At 40.0% G+C, this 19,142-nt stretch overlaps 1 protein-coding gene across 2 annotated transcripts in view; it reads left to right on the top strand.

The window, feature by feature from the left end:
• Window positions 1-612: 612 nt before the first annotated feature.
• KIF13B (kinesin family member 13B) overlaps window positions 613-19,142 on the top strand; it is a 187,670-nt gene continuing 169,140 nt past the window's right edge. For both annotated transcript variants that reach the window (XM_030879140.2, XM_030879138.2), the window contains exons 1-2: window positions 613-737; window positions 18,881-18,974. In XM_030879140.2, coding sequence (XP_030735000.2) covers window positions 683-737; window positions 18,881-18,974 — 149 coding nt within the window. In that variant the 5' untranslated portion in view covers window positions 613-682. The remainder of the gene's footprint in view (window positions 738-18,880; window positions 18,975-19,142) is intronic.

Below are 19,142 nucleotides of genomic sequence, written 5' to 3'. Positions count from 1 at the left end.
GTATTTCATTTACATATGAAAAGACAAGCATACAGTGGTCAAATCACTTGCCTTGATCACACAGTTGGAAAGTGCTAAGGGCGCGTTTGAACCCAGATTGATGCCAGAGCCCAAGGTCTTGACTGGAAGGGGGGCAGGGGGTGGGTTGGTATAGGGTAACCTGTGGATTTATGAAGACCTCCAGAAGTGACTTTTGACTTGTCTTGAAGGCTGATTTCAGCAAACACGGCCGGGAGGGCAATCCAGGCAGAGGAAATAATTTGAGCCAGGGATAAAACACTAAGATTGGCAGGAAATGAGTCTGAGAGAGGTCGCAAGGTCCCCAGTGCCATCTATTCAACTGTTTGTTTTCAGGTGAGATATCAGCTCATCGACAGCTTACGTCTCAGTACTAACTGTAAGGGTAAGTAAGAATTGTGTAGAAACAGAGGGGTATTTACAAGCTCCAGAGAGGGAAGCGCACCGGACCTATGCAGCTCTGCCCCCGACCACCTATAGGGACTACAAGTCCCGTCATGCAGCGGGGGCGCCGCCGGGAGCCCCGAGTCGGCCCCGCCCCTCCGCAGGCCCCGCCCCGGCCCCGCCCCTCTCGCCCGTAGCCCCCTCCCGCCCGGTCAGCCCCGAAGAGTTGCCCGGTGGCCGCGGCAGACGGAAGCCGAGCGAGAGCCTCGGCGGCGGCAGGATGGGGGACTCCAAAGTGAAAGTGGCCGTCCGGATCCGACCCATGAACCGAAGAGGTGAGAGCCGAGCGCGCCTGGGGCCGCCGCGGCGGAGGCGGCAGGTGCCTGGCGCGCCCTTCCCTTGGCCGCGGCCGCCGTGTGGGGTCCGGCCGGTCCCGCCCCTGGAGTCCGTGTCTGGGTGGGGTGGGGGGGCGGCCCGCGCACCCCGAAACCTCGTCGCCCGTGCCCGCCCCGCCTGCTCGGGACGCCCCTCCCCTGGCCCGCACCGCGTCCCGGGGCGCCGCGGGCCCCATGTCCCGGCCCGCTGCCCCTTCCGCCGGCGCGCCCGCCCCGCCGCCCTTTTGCCCTCCTGTCTCCCTGCCCTTCTAGGAGGGCGCCCGCGCCCCTGGCTCGCTTCCTCCTTCCCCACCCGGCCCCTGGTCCCGCGCCTCGCCGCGCCCCCGCTCTCGGCCCGCCAGCTGTCAGCGCGGCCCCCGGCCTGGCCCGGGACAGCCGGGGACCCCCAGGCCCCACGTCGGTGGCCCAGGCGCCCCGACCCCGCACTCCTGTGGCCCGTGGCAGGAAGAAGGGCAGGGAGTTGGGGTTACTTTTGAGAAAGCAGTCTAGTGCAAAAGTCCTTCCTCTTGGCTTTTCACTTTATATTCCTTTAACCTGGATTGTCATGAAGACTTGTAAATCCTTTGATTGAACTTGGGTAGAGGAGTTGCCCTCCCCCGACCCCCCACTTTTTCTTGACTGTTAAGAAAGTTTTGTTTTTGCTTGAAGTCATCTTTGTCATCTCTCAACAATAAATAGATTAGGTGCCAAGATTCTTGTGAAATTGTATCTTTCAGACATTCTCTCAATTCTGCAGGGAGGGTAGAGAAAGCAGATAAACAGTATATTTTAAATCCTCTTTAGACAGTCAAATGTAATGGAGAAAACCTGACTCAAGTCAGAGGAGGTGGGCCGGGCCTTGGCTTTAATGCTTAATTAGCAGCGTGACAGGGCAAGTTACTTTAAGTGAGATATATTGGAAACACCTCCTATATATACCAGGTGATACTAGTGGGATCATTATAGTCCCAGGAAATGACTTTTCAGCTGAGAAGGCTCTTAACTAATGCGAATCATTCGTGTAAGTACCAGAATCATTTTCTCAGTCATTTTCGCAACTTCTTTCTTTGTAGTTGTTGTTTATTTATTTATTTTATTATATTTATTTTTGGCTGCGTTGGGTCTTCGTTGCCGCGAGCGGGCTTTCTTTAGTTGCGGCGAGCAGGGACTACTCTTCGTTGCCTTGCGCGGGCTTCTCATTGCGGTGGCTTCTCTTGTTGTGGAGCACAGGCTCTAGGCACGTGGGCTTCCATAGTTGTGGCTCGCGGGCTCTAGAGCGCAGGGTTCGAACCCGTGTCCCCTGCATTGACAGGCAGATTCTTAACCACTGCGGCACCAGGGAAACCCTGTAGTTGTGTTGTTTAAGTCTGTGTAGAAATGGAGTTGCTTTCTAGCTGTCTTTGCTGTCTTTGGTATATATTGAGGTACACAGTTCAACAGGATAACATGCTTTCTAGGTTTGTCCTCTTGGAAGTTTTTTTTTTTTTTTTGGAGTTGGTGATTCCTCCTGTCCCTGCTTGGCTTAAGGCTGTCAAGGTGACACAAGAATTTTCCCTAAGAACTTAATTACTTTAAGTTCTCAACGAGTTCACGTTTTGGGTCTTCAACCTTTGCCTCATTAATTCCATGCTCTGACAAAATGAAAGAACTTAGATGAACTCTGACAGTTTCCAAAGTTTCTAGTCCTCGAGTGTTCAGGCAGCTTTATTTCAATTCACTTCAAGTTTATTACCATCACAGTGATTAAAAAAAAACAAAACAAAACACCAAGCCGCAGAAAACACAACTTAGCTGGGATTTGATTCTGAAAGGATGATTTCGGCACATTCAAAAAATTTCCTATTCACGAAAAACTTGGGAAATGCCAGTGCTAAAAAGAGGCAGCTAACTCACCACCACCAAAGACCTATCTTGGATAATTAAAATTCTTTCCTCTTTCCCCTCCCCCGACCTTGAGTTTCAGTTTTCCAGGGGAAGCACTATCCTTTTTACTTATAAATTGACATTGATTAGATTGTAATAATTGTCAGTATCAGAGGTTCAAGGGGTACTTAGAATAATACTTTTAGCTTTGGAAAAGATGTTAGTTGTCCCTTTGGCTGAACTCATTTTAAAATTAAGGTTTATGCATAGATCCATTACCCTGTAAGTAGAAGCCCGTTGTTTGTGGTATACTGCCTTCTGATTCATTTAGTGCTCTGTCTCTTACCTAGCCTCACATTTCCTGAATGCACATGGACTTTTTTTTTTTAGTGATTACTACAGATAATTAAAAGTGGTTCTATTTCTATTTTGTCATAAAGTAGGCATTTACATAAATCTAGAGGTTCTTGTGGAATACAATGGAGTGGAATTCTAAAGCCAGTGATTTTTATACTGCTGTGTAGAGTTTGCTTAAAAAGGCTAAAACAAAGTCATATCCCTTTCCGGTAATTTTGAAAAAAATTATTACTGTGACCAATTATTACTTCCGGGAAAATTAATGGATTAAGTAATAGTATACAATTCTGATGAATAGTAAACTTTTAGTCATAATTGTTTCTCCCGTAGCAGGTTAGTGCAGGAAGCAACCTCAGAAATCACTCTTCACAAATGAGAATGAGATGAGAATGGGTTCCTGGGATAATGTAGTTTTACTCTAAAGACTGATAGTTGGAATCACGTTAGCTACTTGTTGAGGAAAATCTGAAATTTGCAAGAAGCTTCTAGTGTACCATTAAGTCCTTCATGTGATTCAGTATCTGACTGTGCTTAGGTGTTAAGGTAGATAATTGGTTTATTATTTAACATTTATCATGGAATTAAGAGTGTTTCAGTCTTTTTTGCTAAATTACATGTGGGCTTGGGAAACTTAGTTATTTGAACATTCAGCATTAGGCCCTACTTCAATAATAGCAAGAATTGTAATGACTAATGAATATGCTTTTGTCGGGAATGTTTTTCTTGTTATACATTTTAACATTATACTAAGAAAACAAAAAATAAAAAGGAAAATGTCTCTGACATTCTTTCACCTTAACAATTCACACTCATTTTCTTATTTTCATTCCAGGTCGTACTTACATGCATATGTAATTTTACGTAGTTTTAATACTACAACTTTTGTTTTTCTTCATTTGAAGTATGAACTTAAACAGCTAAAGTAAAAGAGGTTAAGCTTGTTTTGTCATGAGATCTGGGAGTTCTGTTTGCAGTTCTGTTTGTCATCTCTCAGACCTGTACAGCTCACCAGGTAACCTCTTTGTGTTCTGTAAACTGTAAGGAACACCCATTCATACATTATTAACCAGTGAAATTATTAAGTGAGCCGAAAGTTTTACAAGCATAATTGATGATAGATCAATAGATCAGCGACACTCTCCTGTTCAGGACTTTGATGTTTTATAACTTTAGATGGCTTAAAAAATATTTAATATTTATTGAACGCCTGCCAGGTGTCTACCTTATCTTAGTATGGGATCTTATTGCCTTCCCTCAAGGGGCTTCCAGTGTTTAAATATGTATGAGATTAACTATCAAAATAAATAAATCTATATAAAAAGTGTTTGGGAAATATCTTTGCTGTCTACCTAGCCTAAGGTGATGAAACCGGAAATTACATTAGAAATTTAGCTAGAGAGAAAAAACAGTGAAATGGGTTATTTCAGGTGTTAGGAAGCATGGACAATAAATTTATTTTAACAGGTATTTCTCAACGGTTTGCTTTGAATTTTTCAGTACTTGATGCAGTGAAAATCACGGAGAAGAATCAACACAGTGAAAGACACAAAGAATAATGTAATGTCTAACTAGGAAAAGAAGTCAGTGCTTAAGTGAATCACAGTCTAGTTTCTCAGTGGATAAGATATAGACGTTAAAAATGAAAATCAAAACCATTTAACAAGGAAGACTTTTTTTATGTTAGAAAAAGCAGAATGTAAAACAGTATGTGTAACTGTATGGTTGAATCTACTATTATGATTATTACTGTGTTAAAAATGTAAACAGGAATGGGCAAGGGCTAGAAAGCAACATGAAAAAATGAGACTGATCTTGTTGGGGGAATTTTATTTCCTAAAAACTTTCTCTTAGTGTTGTCTAGTATTATAGTATTCAGTTTTTAAAAGTGCACTTTATGGTTTATGCTCATAAGGAAATGACCGTCACATGAAAAGATAAGATTAAAAGGTAAACACCTTCAGCAGATTGCTAGTTATTAAAAGTACCAGGTGAGTGATAGGGAGATGTAGGAATTTAGAGTGAAGGATCCCTGGAAACCTGGTGATTAGGGGAGGCTTCTTTCTCTGCGGAGGGAGGAAGCTTATGGTGCCTGGTGGGAGGGGTGGGGAGTTGGTTCTCTGAGAAGGAAGTATGGCCTGAGAGCAAAGGCATGGGGACAGGAATGAGCCAGGCAAGTTTAGGCACAGAGATGAGATTAGCGTGTGCTAACACAGGGAGGAGTGCTCCGTGAGGTTAACTGGAGAAGGCTGAGATTAGGAAGGTCAGGTGGAGTTGCAGGGGGCCCAGAAATCTGGCTTCAGGGTGGCTGGTCCATGTGCTCTGTTTAGCTTTTGAGAACTTCGTGTGGGTCTTGGACATAAGCATGACGGAGAAAGATCGCCAGATCTCAGGGCAAGATTGAAAGCCTGGGTAGGTAACTGATTCAGGGTATAGCTAGAAAACATTTACAAGCGTGTGGTGGAAATGAAGCCATGTGAATAGGAAGATTAAGGAGACCAGTCAAAACCAAGTGAGCAGTCGTGAATCAAAAGACAGGTGAAACTGAGGAAGTAGGAGGAAGCTTGGAAGACCCTGGCCCGTCAGTGAGGAAAACAGGTGATCCTTGGGAATCAAGGTGCAGGGTTGGGTGGGAGAATCTGTTTGAAACAGGAAGGAGTCTTTGACCCTGAGCCCACTGATGGTTCTTAAGCCTTCTCAGATAACTGGTGTTGGAATTAGGGATGACTGGATGGAAATTTCTGACATATTTTCTGAAACAGAAGATGCTTGTTTTATTAGCATCTGCTTGAGATGCTAATGGAGGATGAGACACACATCTATCACAACATTCTTTTGTTTCTGCTGTCAACTCCGTGACTGAAAAATGGGATTTATACATATAGGGCCAGAGGCTTTTGGAGACGAAAGTACAAGTTTATCAAATCAAAACTTGTTTGAATTGGCATTACTTTAACCCCCCACCCCCCCATAAAACAATGACTAACATCAACTTTTCCATTTCTTAAGTTCTGAAGATGGAAGAAACCACTGGCAAAAATATTGGTTAAGCAGATGGATTGAGCTGTTCAGTGAGGGAAATGGGTTCGTTATTGATCTCTATGCTTACTGATCAGCTTCCCCTTGTGTTCAACAAAGCATATTCTTAAAAAAGCTTGGCTGAGAGAAGCAGTGTAGTCATTAGGGAAGTGTGTGAAACTAACTGGTGTATGGGACGTGAAATCCATGACTTAATTGGTCCTGGGCTTTAGCTCTCAGAAGCTGTAGGTATCTTTAAAAGCTGGTAGTAATGAATTCGCCTATTCAATTTAACATGTGTTGATTGAGGAAAAAAATAATAGCTACTTTTTGAGAGCTTTCTGTTTGTGAGCTACACAGTTCATTCCTTTTTGTACATTATTCTTCAAACAAAACTTTGAAAGGTAGTTATAGAATTTCTTTTTAACAGAATCTCAGAGAGGTTAAGTAACTTTCCCAGAATTACAAACCCAGTATTTTGGAGCCCGAATTTCACCTATTTTGCCATTAAAACCTGTGCTTTTACTACTCTATCAGACATGATGATCTTTAGAGGGGCGTTGCATTCCTGAGCTTGCGTAATTTTCAAAGATGTGCAGGATATATGAGAAGCATAAGTCATGATCTTTGACAACAAGAGCTCACTGTCTTGTTGGTAGTAAGATACACAGGTGAATCAGTTATGAGTATAGTACACAAAGCAATGATGGCAGTGCCTTATGAATTAAAGAAATGGGGGTGGGGCTTGAGAATGATGAGGCATGGGTTGAAGGCAATTGACAGGAAGGCATGGCAGGTGGGGTGCACAAGATGAGTTGTTGGACTTAGCAAAACATGGATGCAGGAATTAAGCAAGAACAGTGAGGAAGTTAGCTGTAAAAATTCAGACAGCAGGAAGGAGACAGTATCTGTATAATTAACAGTTAAAGAGAGGTTGCTGTGCATCGACATGGTCCCAAGCACTGAACTAGATTATTTTAGGTTAATCCTCACAAAAATGCTAGGAAGAATTTATAACTCATTTTACAGATGAGAAAATGGGAACTTGAACAAGCTTAGCCACCTGCCCCAAATCACATAACTATCAAGTGGAGAAACTGGGGATTGGAACCTGGGCAGTTCAGCTCCAGAGCCCCAGCCCTGAAATTCTGTTCTTTCTTGGAAAAGCTGGAAGAATATAGGGAGTGGGGCATGAGAAGAGTGATGGAAGGTGGCCTCACTGAAGTCACGAGGTTTGTGGGCAGCAGAGGGGTATGAAGAGGGGTGAGGTACAGGCAGGTTCAGAAGGGTCTTGGGCAGGGTTGGAGGAGTACAGTCACTGTAGGTTTTTTTTTTTTTTAAGGTAAAATTGGTATGTAACAGTATATTAGTTTCAGGTGTACAAGGTAAAAAGTGATCACCACGATAACAATAAGTCCAGTTACCAAACAATTAACCCCCTTCACCCATTTGCCACCCCTAACCCCCTCCGCACTGTAACTACCAGTCTGTCCTCTGTGTCTGTAAGTTTTGTTTTGTTTGTTCTTTTTTTTTATATTCTACATATAAGTGAAATCATACGGTGGTGTTTGTCTGATTTACTTCGCCTAGCACAATACCCTCAAGGTCCATGCGTGTTGTCGCAAATGTATAGGTTTTTGAATAGAGCAGTGGCACTGTTAAAGTGATGCTTTAGGAAGGTAAATTAAGCTGTGTCTCTATCTTGCTCACAAGCTAATACATTAGCTTGTTTCTGTTTCATGAATGCTGGAGGAAGACACAGGACTTTTGGGTCAGAGGATTTATGGCGCAGCAGGTGGCAGGAGCGGTTCCCTTTGCCTGCAAATCCCACAGGGGTGACATGGAGGGGTCCAGATGGATGCTGTGCAGGCAGTGGGTTGGGTTGCATCTGAGGAGCATTGAGCTGGGGGATTCGATTGCTTTTACGTGGTAAGCAAGCTTGCTCTTTGTCCTGAGGGTTGCTGGCTGCAGACACATTCCTGAGAGGTGGGTGGGGTAAAGAGCATTTCTGGCCTTGCAGTCTAGACACACCCAGCAAGAACTTGTCAAGGTGGTATGAAAGCAACTGAGATTTGGGAAATATAGGAAGGCTGCAAAGCTTCTGGTTTAGATAACTGAGTGAACGAGTGCTGGTGTCATTAACTGAGATCAGAAACGTGGGAGAAGCAGGTTTTAGGGTGGAGGTGTGGGAAATTATGAGCTCCATTCTTGGACATTCAACAATATTTAGTCAGTGCTTATCACGTGCCATGCACTGCACCTACAACTAAGATGTAGTACGTGCCTGGAAGAAACGCAAGAGACTGGTTGAGTTTTAGGTTCTGAAGTGCAGCCAAGCGGATGGATGCAGAAAGCTGTTGTACAGGAGTCTGAAACTAAGGGACTAGAGATACGTGTAGATTTGGGAGTCGTTACTATATTTAGAAGATAGGACATCAAATTAAGGCATGCGTGAAGGACGAGGTCACAGAGGCCAAGAAGAGAGGCATAAGGAGAAGCAGGTGAAAGTAATGTGGAGGGCCAGGGCAAAAAATGGCAGAAGAATAATTTTTACTGAATGAATGAATTGGTGTTGGCATGTTGGTAGTGGGCTGAGAAATCAGTGGGTGTTTCCATATGGAAGCAGTGTGTATACGTGAGCATTCTTCTAAGAAGCTCCGTATAGAAATATTATTCAGTCATAAAAAGAATGAAATAATGCCACTTGCAACAACATGGATGGACCTAGAGATTATCATACTAAGTGAAGTAAGCCAGACAGGGAAAGACAACTATCATAGGATATTGCTTATATGCGGAATCTAAAAAAAAAAGATGCAGATGAACTTATTTACAAAACAGAAATAAACCCACAGACATAGAAAACAAGCATATGGTTACCAAAGGGGAAGGGGGGAGGGATAAATTAGGAGTTTGGGATTAACATACACACACTACTATAAATAAAATGGATAACTAACAAGGACCTACTGTATGGCACAGGGAACGATACTCAATATTTTGTAATAACCTATAAGGGAAAAGAATCTGAAGAAGAATATATATGTGTGTGTGTGTATATATATAGCTGAATCACTGTGCTGTACACCTGAAACTAACACAGCATTGTAAATTAACTATACTTCAATTAAAACAAAAAAGCTGGGCTTCCCTGGTGGCGCAGTGGTTGAGAGTTCGCCTGCGGATGCAGGGGACGTGGGTTCGTGTCCCGGTCCGGGAAGATTCCACATGCCATGGAGCGGCTGGGCCTGTGAGACATGGGCGCTGAGCCTGCGCATCTGGAGCCTGTAAAAAAATAGAAATAGCCAATAGAGAGGGAAATTTTTTTTAAATTAATTAATTAATTTTTGGCTGCACTGGGTCTTTGTTGCTGCACGTGGGCTTTCTCTAGTTGCGGGAGCGGGGGTTACTCTTCGTTGCGGTGCACAGGCTTCTCATTGCGGTGGCTTCTCTTGTGGAGCAGGGGCTCTAGGCGCGTAGGCTTCAGTAGTTGTGGCTCGCAGGCTCTAGAGCGCAGGCTCAATAGCTGTGGCGCACGGGCTTAGTTGCTCCACTGCATGTAGGATCTTCCCGGACCAGGGATCGAACCCATGTCCCCTGCATTGGCAGGCGGATTCTTAAACACTGTGCCACCAGGGAAGTCCCTAGAGACGGAAGTTTTTGAAGTATAGGGGGAAGAGGATAATTATATAATGGGAAAGCCCTGGAGTGCTTAATTTTCTAGATGAGGTAGAATGTGAGGTTATTAATTGAGAGTAAGAAGAATTGAGTTGGCTGGGATCTTCAAAGTAGTGAGTGTCTAGAAGTGTGGTTGAAGGACTTGAACCATAATTTATATCCATTGAGGGCAGTGGGACCATTCCTTCTCAGCTGTTTTTGAGATGTAGTTCATGTATCAAAAGTGTATAATTCAGTGGCTTTTAGTGTGTTTGCAGAGCTGTGCAACCATCAGCCCTGTCCGACTCCAGAACATTTTCATCATCCCAAAGAGAGACTCTCTCGTTAGCAGTCGCTCTCCATCCATACCCACACCCTCCCCTTTCCCCACAGCCCCTGGCAGCCACTAATCTACTTCTTGTCTCTGTGGATTTGCCTTTTCTGGACATTTACTGTAAATGGGATCATACAGTATATGGACTTTTGTATCTGCTTTCCCTTGGCATAGTGTGTTCAGGATTTATCCACGTTGTAGCATGAATCAGTACTTCATTCCTTTTTAAAGCTGAATAATATTCTGTGATATGGATATGCTGCATTTTGATGCCCATTCATCAGTTCATGGGCATTTGGCTTGTTTCCGTTTTTTAGCTATTAATGAATAATGAACATTTATATATAAGTTATTGTGTATTTTCGTTTCTCTTGAGTATGTGTATACATGGAAGTGGAATCGCTGGGTCATATAGTAACTAACTTTTGAGAAACCGCTAAATTGTTTTCCAAAGTTATTGCACCATTTTACATTTCCACCAACAATGTATGAAGTTTCCAGATTACTGTCATCCTAGTGGGTGTGAAGTGGTATCTCATTACGATTTTTGATTTGCTTGTCCCCAATGTCTAGTGATGTTAATTAAGCATCTTTTCATGTAATTAAGCCATTTGTATATCTTTTCGGAGATCCCTATTCAAACCCTATTCTTATTTTTAAAATTGAGTTGTCTTTTTATTATTGAGTTCTAAGAGTTCTTTGTATATTCTGAGTACCAGTCCCTTAACAGATACATGATTTGCAGATACTGTCTTGAATTTGTGGGTTTCCTTTTCATTCTTTCAGTGGAGTCCTTTGAAGCACAAAAGTTTTTCATTTTGATGTGGTCCAATTTATCTGTTTTTTTCTTTTGTTGCTTGTGCTTTTGATTTGATATCTAAGAAACCATTGCCTAACCCAAGGTCATGTGGATTTAATGCCTGTGTTTTCTTCTAAGAGTTTTATAGTTTTAGCTCTTATACTTATTTAGGACTTTGATCTGTTTGGCGTTAATTTTTGAATGTGGCGTGAGGTAGAGGTCCAATTTTGTCTTTTTGCATGTGAATACCCAGTTGTCCCATCACCATTTGTTGAAATGACTATACTTTCCCCATTGGATTGTCTTGGCACCCTTGTTGAAAATTAGTTGACCATAAATGTGACAGCATACGTCTGGATTCTCAAGCCTATTCCAATGATTTATACTTCTGTCCTTAGGTTAGTATCACACTGTCTTGATTACTGTAGCTTTGTAGTAAGTTTGAAATTGGTGAGTGTAGTCCTTCTACTTTGTTCTTCTTTTTCAAGACTGGTCTGGCTATTCTGGTTTTGCCTTATAAGTTTTTAAATACCTGCTTTCTAACCCTCTGAAGTTGATTGGTTTCTTGAAAATACACATTTTATGTTTTGGGCCACATAAGATTATTTCAATTATTTTGGTATTACCCCATCAGGCATCGTGTCTTGGATCTTCCTTCATTCCTCAGTTTTTTCTTTAGCTGTATTAGAACTCGGTTATATTTTATCTTTTGTTTATTGAATAGATTCTCATGTTCACTGGTAAAAACATAAAAGTAGGTGATAGGATATTTTATATCTCTCTTACTAGAAAGCAAACTACCAATTGGTTTTTTACCTCTGTGGCATCACCTAATTTTCTTTTTCCTTGGGTCAGTGGGTCCCAAGCAACTTGTAAGTGTAGTAAAGAACTATAAGTCTTATTCCCTATTCTGCAAGTAAGAACACTACATTCCAGTTGGGAAAACAAGTGCTTCATACATGAAATATGAGTTATGAATATCATCAGCATGCATAGACATGTAAAAGTATTAGGCACATGACACAATTTAGTTGAAAATAGAACCATATATAGCATGCAAAATTTTCAATTTAATTAAAATGTGACTCTTACAAATACTTTACTATCTTCCTTTTAAAAATGGACCCTAGTGAATTTAACAGTAAGTTATAGCTTTTTAGGAATGTGACATAGGTAAAGGGAGGTTCATTTATATTTCTGAGTAGTAGATTTTGTTTGAAAATTACTATTAATTTTCTGGAGAATTAGAAAAGCAGGTTACTGAATGGGCAACTCAGAATTATTTTGTCCACACTGAGAATGATGCATTTCCCCACATGGAATATGAGTTATATAAAGGGAGTCTCCCACGCCCCACCTATCTTTGACTATGATGTCATTGAAGAAAGAGCCATAGCTGATTTATGCATTGAAGAAAGACTTGTTTCAAATTATCGTTCACTTTTACAAGGTGACTAATTTGCTGGCTGAGTAAGCGGAATTATCAGCTGTTGATATTTTATTCACCTTGAGGAACTTGACCTAGAAAAAGATCCTGTTTGGGAAATAATATGGGATCTTTAATGTTAGTGGACTAAATTAACTTTCTTTCCTTCCTCCTTTCTTTCTTTCTTTCTTCCTCTCTTTCTTTCTATTTTTTTAAAAAAAGTATTTATTTATTTATTTTTGGCTGCATTGGGTCTTTGTTGGGTCTTCGTTGCTGTGCACGGGCTTTCTCTAGTTGCGGCGAGCGGGAACTACTCTTCGTTTTGGTGCGCAGGCTTCTCATTGTGGTGGCTTCTCTTGTGGGGCATGGGCTCTAGGCGCATGGGCTTCAGTAGTTGTGGCTCGCAGGCCCCAGAGTGCAGGCTCAGTAGTTGTGGTGCACGGGCTTAGTTGCTCTGCGACATGTGGGATCTTCCTGGACTAGGGATAGAACCTGTGTCTCCTGCATTGTCAGGCGGATTCCCAACCACTGCACCACCAGGGAAGTCCCTCTCTTTCTTTTTTAAAGGATTCATGAATACATCAAAGAATTCATGGTTCTGAGTACTATAAAGCTTGATTAGTCATGACCTAAACTTATAGCACTACTTAACTCGAAGATCACTCTGGTTTTTTATTGGTTTTCAGACATAGTACTAATTAAATCCCAATCTCATAATTTTAGGCTTCACTGAGAATAAACTGTTGTCCATATGTTACTTATTATAATAATGAGTATTTAGTGCTATTTTTTATTGTGGTAAGATAGATATAACATAAAATTTACCATCTTAAACCATTTTTAAGGGTACAGCTCAGTGGCATTAGGTACGTTCACATTGTTGTACAACCGTCACCACCATCCATCTCTAGAACTTTTTTATATTGCAGAACTGAAACTCCATGCCCATGAGGTACTAACTCCTTTAGCCCAGCCCCTGGCAACTACCATTATACTTTTTATCTCTATGAGTTTGACTACTCTAGGTGTCTCATATAAGTGGAATCCTACAAAACTTACCCTTTGGGACTGGTTCATTTTACTTAGCATAATGTCTTCAAGGTTCATCCATGTTTTAGCAGAATTTCATTCTTTTTTTAAGGTTGAATAATCTTCCATTGAATATATATACCACATTCTGTTTATCCGTTCATCCATTGATGGAAAGTTGGGTTACTTCCACCTTTTAGCTATTGTGAATACTGCTGTGAACATGGGTGTACTTTAATGCTGTTTTTGCAAAGGTAGTGCATAGCAGCTGGATATTAATCTTTTTAATCTAAGTATTGTTCCAAACTAAGAGGAAGATGTTTATGTTTTGGATTTTTGGTAGGTGTTAAAAATTTTTTTTCTTTTTTAAATTCACCTTAAATTTAAGGCCTAAATTTGGTATTGCTATTTAGTCAATTAATATTTAATCACAGCTTTGCTTTCTAAGCAGTATAGAGCAAGAAGTTTTCCATGGAGAAAGTGTCATATTTAGAGTTTTGTAGCAGTATAGTTTCATTCAAGCATTGGTGGCATTTGGTGATAAAGTGCTTTTCATATATCTGACCCTTAAACTCTCCTCAAATCTCACTGCTCTTATTTGCTTGAGTGTGTGTCCTAGATGTTCCACCCATATTCTAAACAGTCTTGTGAAAAGCCTTCTTTTAACAGCGTTGGGGTGGGAATTTTGTTTGGTAATAAAAACTGAGCTAATAAAGAAGTGAAGATAGTTGTTTATATTTTGAAGGCCACCTCCACTGGGTGTTAAATGTAGGGACGTTTGTAAGTGTTGTACTCTTTAGGACAAAATGAGTTTAGGTTGGATATATTAGTTATTAGATGCTTCTTTGAATTATATAGGATTTTCCAGGGATTGGTTCCTGAATCATGCCATTTAATGCTTTCAAACTGTTAGTGTGTCTGATGAAGTCATGAGGGGCAGGATGGAGGAGCTGTGAAGAGTATAGGGAAAAAGCCTACAAATATTGAAAGAAAACGTTTGAATCCTTTTTCAATTCCAGATCATCTGAAATGAAGGCAAAACTCTAGTGGGGGCGGGGGAGATATTTGATTTACGGCTTTGCAGGCATGCATTCTAGATGAGTACTTTTGCGTGCAGAACTATACATGCAGCTCCTTTGCTCAGACCTAAGGTTCTTGCAAGAAACTAATATCTAAGTTTGTGGTGGGTGGTGAGATGGAGATTCTGAGTCAGTACGGTTTCTGGAGCCTTGATAAAGCATTTGTGTATAATATAGATTTGACTGCACAGGGTCAGCCAATACAATATGGTCAGAGGTCATTAAGGGGTAGTATCAACAAAGTACGATGATTGCAAACCTTTATTTTTTTAGGGTGTGAAGTGTTTTTATTTTTATTTTTTAATTTTTTAAACATCTTTATTGGAGTATAATTGCTTTACAATGGTGTGTTAGTTTCTGCTTTATAACAAAGTGAATCAGTTATACATATACATATGTTCCCATATCTCTTTGCAAACTTTCTTGAGCTCTGGGCCTAAGGAAAGAAGGAAGTAAAAATGCATGTTTGAAAAGTTTTGCATTGTGGCTGAGGCTTTCCTGCAGCATTTGTGTGGTAGTATAGAGTGGATTTAAACACAAAGTATTAGAAATAGGCTTTCCTACTAGTTGACCACAGTGAGACATCTGCCTTTCCAGGTTAGTCTTCCACACCTGGGTAAAACATATGTCTGATGTTTTCAGTTTCTCTTTGCCTGAAAAATGTATTGGCTAAAAGAAAGACCACTAAATTTTTGGTACTTCTAGATTATATCTTTGAGAACAAATGTAGAATAACTGATGTGAGAAAGGTTGAGTGGTAGGCACCGGGAGGGAAATTTTTGTTTTTGTTTGCATTTGTCTCAATTATATAAGTTAAAGGAAACAAAAAAGAAATCATCTTTCCTGGCAGTGCAGATACTCTAAAGTTATAATGAGTTTGACATTGACATTTGGCCGAGGTTCTTAGGGAAATACAAAATGACTCCAGTGTAGTGCAGTTTCTTTCCTTAGAGCATATCTTTGGGTAATAGAGATAAGGCAAACAGAAACAGTTTCATACTTTGGGTCAGAAATTTTGAAGAATATAAGAACATAAACATGATGTAGCCATGTTTCTCTTTATTGAGATATAGTTCACGTATGATATAATTCAACCAATTCAGTGTTTTTTTATTTTTTAAACTTAAAAAAAATTATTTATTGGTTGTGTTGGGTCTTCGTTGCTGCATGTGAGCTTTCTCTAGTTGCGGGAGCGGGGGCTACTCTTTGTTGCGGTGCGCGGGCTTCTCATTGCGGTGGCTTCTCTTTGTTGCAGAGCACAGGCTCTAGGCACACGGGCTTCAGTAGTTGTGGCACGTGGGCTTCAGTAGTTGTGGCTCGCAGGCTCTAGAGCGCAGGCTCAGTAGTTGTGGCGCACGGGCTTAGTTGCTCTGCAGCATGTGGGATCTTCCCGGACCTGGGCTTGAACCCGTGTCTCCTGCATTGGCAGGCGGATTCTTAACCACTGCGCCACCAGGGAAGTCCCCAATTCAGTTGTTTTATTGTGCTCATGCAGTTGTGAAAACAATCAGCACAATTTTAGTGCATCTTCATCACCCCCAATAGAAACCTGTACCCACTAGCAGTCACTTCTCAGCTCTGGGCAATAACTGGTCTATTTTCTGTCTCTGTTTGCCTGTTCAGAACATTAGAAATAAGTAAAGTCATACAATATGTGGTCCTTTGTACTGCCTTCTTTTACTTAGCACAAGCTTCATCTATGTTGTAGTGTGTGTCAGTACCTTATTCCTTTTAATAGCCAAATAGTGTTCCATTTTATGGATATACCACATTTATCCATTCATTAGTTGATGGACATTTGGGTTGTTTCCACTTTTTAGCTGTTATGAGTAGCCAAATAATACTGCTATGAACATTCATGTACAAACTTTTGTATGGACATAGGTTTCTCTTGGGTATATGCCTAGGAGTGGGAATTTCTGGGTCATATACTAATTCTGTGTTTAATCATTGAAGAACTGCCAGACTATTTTCCAAAATGACTGCATCATTTTACTTTCCCACCAGTAATGTATGAAGGTTCCAATTTTTCCATGTCCTCACCTATACTTACCTGTCTTTTTTTTGACATCCAATTTACACTTTATTATTTTTTCTTTTTTAATTGAAATATAATTGACTTACAATATTATATTAGTTTAAGTTGTTATCTTTTTGGTTAGAGCTATGCTAGTGGGTGTGAAGTGGTATCTCATTGTGGTTTTGATTTGCATTTCCCCATTGTCTAATGATGTTGAGCATCTTTTCTTGTGCTCATTAGCCATTTCTGTATCTTTTTTGGAGAGATGTCTGTTCAAGTTCTTTGCCCATTTTAAAATTGAATTTTTAAAAATTCATTTAAAATTTTTTAAATTGAGTTGTAGGAATTCTTTATATTTTCTGATGCAAGTTCCTTATTTGATATATGATTCACAAATATTTTGTTAATTTTGTGGATTGTTTTTTCCCCAAGAATTCTTTTTTTTCTCTTTTTAAAAAAATTATGTATTTTTTTTTTTTTTACAGTAGGTCCTTGTTGGTTATCTGATTTAAATATAACAGTTTGTACTTGTCAATCCCAAACTCCTAACCTATCCCTCCCCCCCCGCACCCTTCCCCCTGGTAACCATAAATTCATTCTCTAAGTCTGTGAGTCTGTTTCTGTTTTGTAGATAAGTTCATTTGTATCATTTTTTTTAGATTCTGCATATCAGAGATATCATATGCTATTTGTCTTTTTCTGTGTAACTTCACTTAGTATGATAATCTCCAACTCCATCCATGTTTCTGCAAATGGCATTATTTCATTCTTTTCAATGGCTGAGTAATATTTCATTGTATATATATACCACATCTTCTTTATGCATTCATCTGTTGATGGACATTTAGGTTGCTTCCATGTCTTGGCTGTTGTAAACAGTGCTGCAGTGAACATTGGGGTGCATGTATCCTTTCGAACCACGTTTTTCTCCAGATATATGCCCAGGAGTGGGATTGCTGGATCATATGGTAGCTCTATGTTTAGTTTTTTCTTTTTTTTTCTTTTTTTGATTGCATGGCATGTGGGATCTTAGTTCCCTGACCAGGGATCAAACCTGTGCCCCCTGCAGTGGAAGCATGGAGTCTTAACCACTGGACTGTCGGGAAGTCTCCTATTTTTAGTTTTTTTAAGGAACCTCCATACTGCTGTCCATAGTGGCTGTATCAATTTACATTCCCACCAACAGTGTAAGAGGGTTCTCTCTTCTCTACACCCTCTCCAGCATGTTTGTAGATGTTTTGATGATGGCCGTTTTGACTGGTGTGAGGTAATATCTCATTGTAGTTTTGATTTGCATTCCTCTAATAATTAGCAATGTTGAGCAGCTTTTCATTTGCCTCTTGGCCATCTGTATGTCTTCTTTGGAGAAATGTGTATTTAGGTCTTCTGCCCATTTTTTGATTGGGTTGTTTGTTTTTTGGTGTGGATTGTCTTTTTACTCTCTTGATGGTGTCCTTTGAAGAACAAAATTTTTCATTTTGATGAGGTTGTCCCAGCACTATTTGTTGAAAAGGCTATACTTTCTCCATTGAATTTCTTGGCACTGTCATCAAAATCATTTGGCCATAAATATGAGAGTATAATTCTGTACTCTCTGTTCCATTGATCTATATGTCTATCCTTCTATCCTTATATTAGTACCACAATTACTGTAGCTGTTTAGTAAGTTTGAAATTGTTGAGTTGTCGTCTTTGTATTTTGTTCTTCAAGATTTTTTGGCTGTTCTAGGTCTTGTGTATTTCCATATAGATTTTAGGATCAGCTTGTTAACTTTTGAAAAAAGTTAACTTGGATTTTAATAGGGATTGCCTTGAATTTTTATAGACCAATTGGGGGAGTATTGCTATCCTAATAGAATTAAGTCTTTCAATTCATGAACATAAGTTGTTTTTCTATTTGTTTAAATGTTTAATTTCTTTCAACAATGTCTTGGAATTTTCAGTGTATATATTTTGTACTTCTTTTAAATTTATACCTAAGTATTTGAATCTTTTTGATGTTATTATAAATGAAATTGTTTTATTAACTTCATTTCTGGATTTTTTATTGCTGGTGTATAGAAACAGCTGATTTTTGTATATTAATCTTGTATCCTACAACTTTGCAGAAGTTGTTTATTCTAGTAGTTTTTAGTGGATTCTTTAAGATTTTCTATATGTAAGATCATATAGTGTGCAAATAAAGGTAGTTTTATTTTTTCTTTCCAATCTGGATGCCTTTTATTAGTTTTTCTTGCCTAACTGCCCTGACCAGAAATTCTAGTCCAATTTTGAACGGAAGTTGCAGTAGTAGACATCCTTGTCTTATTTCTGATGCCAGAGGGTAGGCCGTTCAGTCTTTTACTGTTAAGTGTGACGTTAGCTGCAGGTATTTTAGATGCCCTTTATCAGGTTGAGGAAGTTCCCTTCTGTTTCTAGTTTGTTGAGTTTTTATCATGAAGGAGTGTTGGATTTTTTGTCAAAAGCTTTTTTCTGACATAAATTACTTCAAAATGACTAATTTTTTTTCTTTTTTTTAATCTGCAGAAATTGACTTGCATACCAAATGTGTGGTGGATGTAGATGCAAACAAGGTTATTCTCAATCCTGTAAATACCAATCTTTCCAAAGGAGATGCCCGGTAAGTTAAACAGTGTTACGATCAACGGATTTTTAAATGGCGGAAAGCAACAATGGCTGCTGAACTGAATTCAGTTGAACAAATATTGAATGCTTACTATGTGGAGACATATTGCTGCCATATAGACGAGGCCTGTAATACGGAATGACTGAGTGCCAGAATGCGTGT

The sequence above is a fragment of the Globicephala melas genome, chromosome 6 (assembly GCF_963455315.2).
Source record: "Globicephala melas chromosome 6, mGloMel1.2, whole genome shotgun sequence".
Taxonomy (NCBI): domain Eukaryota; kingdom Metazoa; phylum Chordata; class Mammalia; order Artiodactyla; family Delphinidae; genus Globicephala; species Globicephala melas.
The sequence above is the reverse complement of the archived record's forward strand: the minus strand, read 5'-3'. Positions and strand labels throughout refer to the sequence as shown.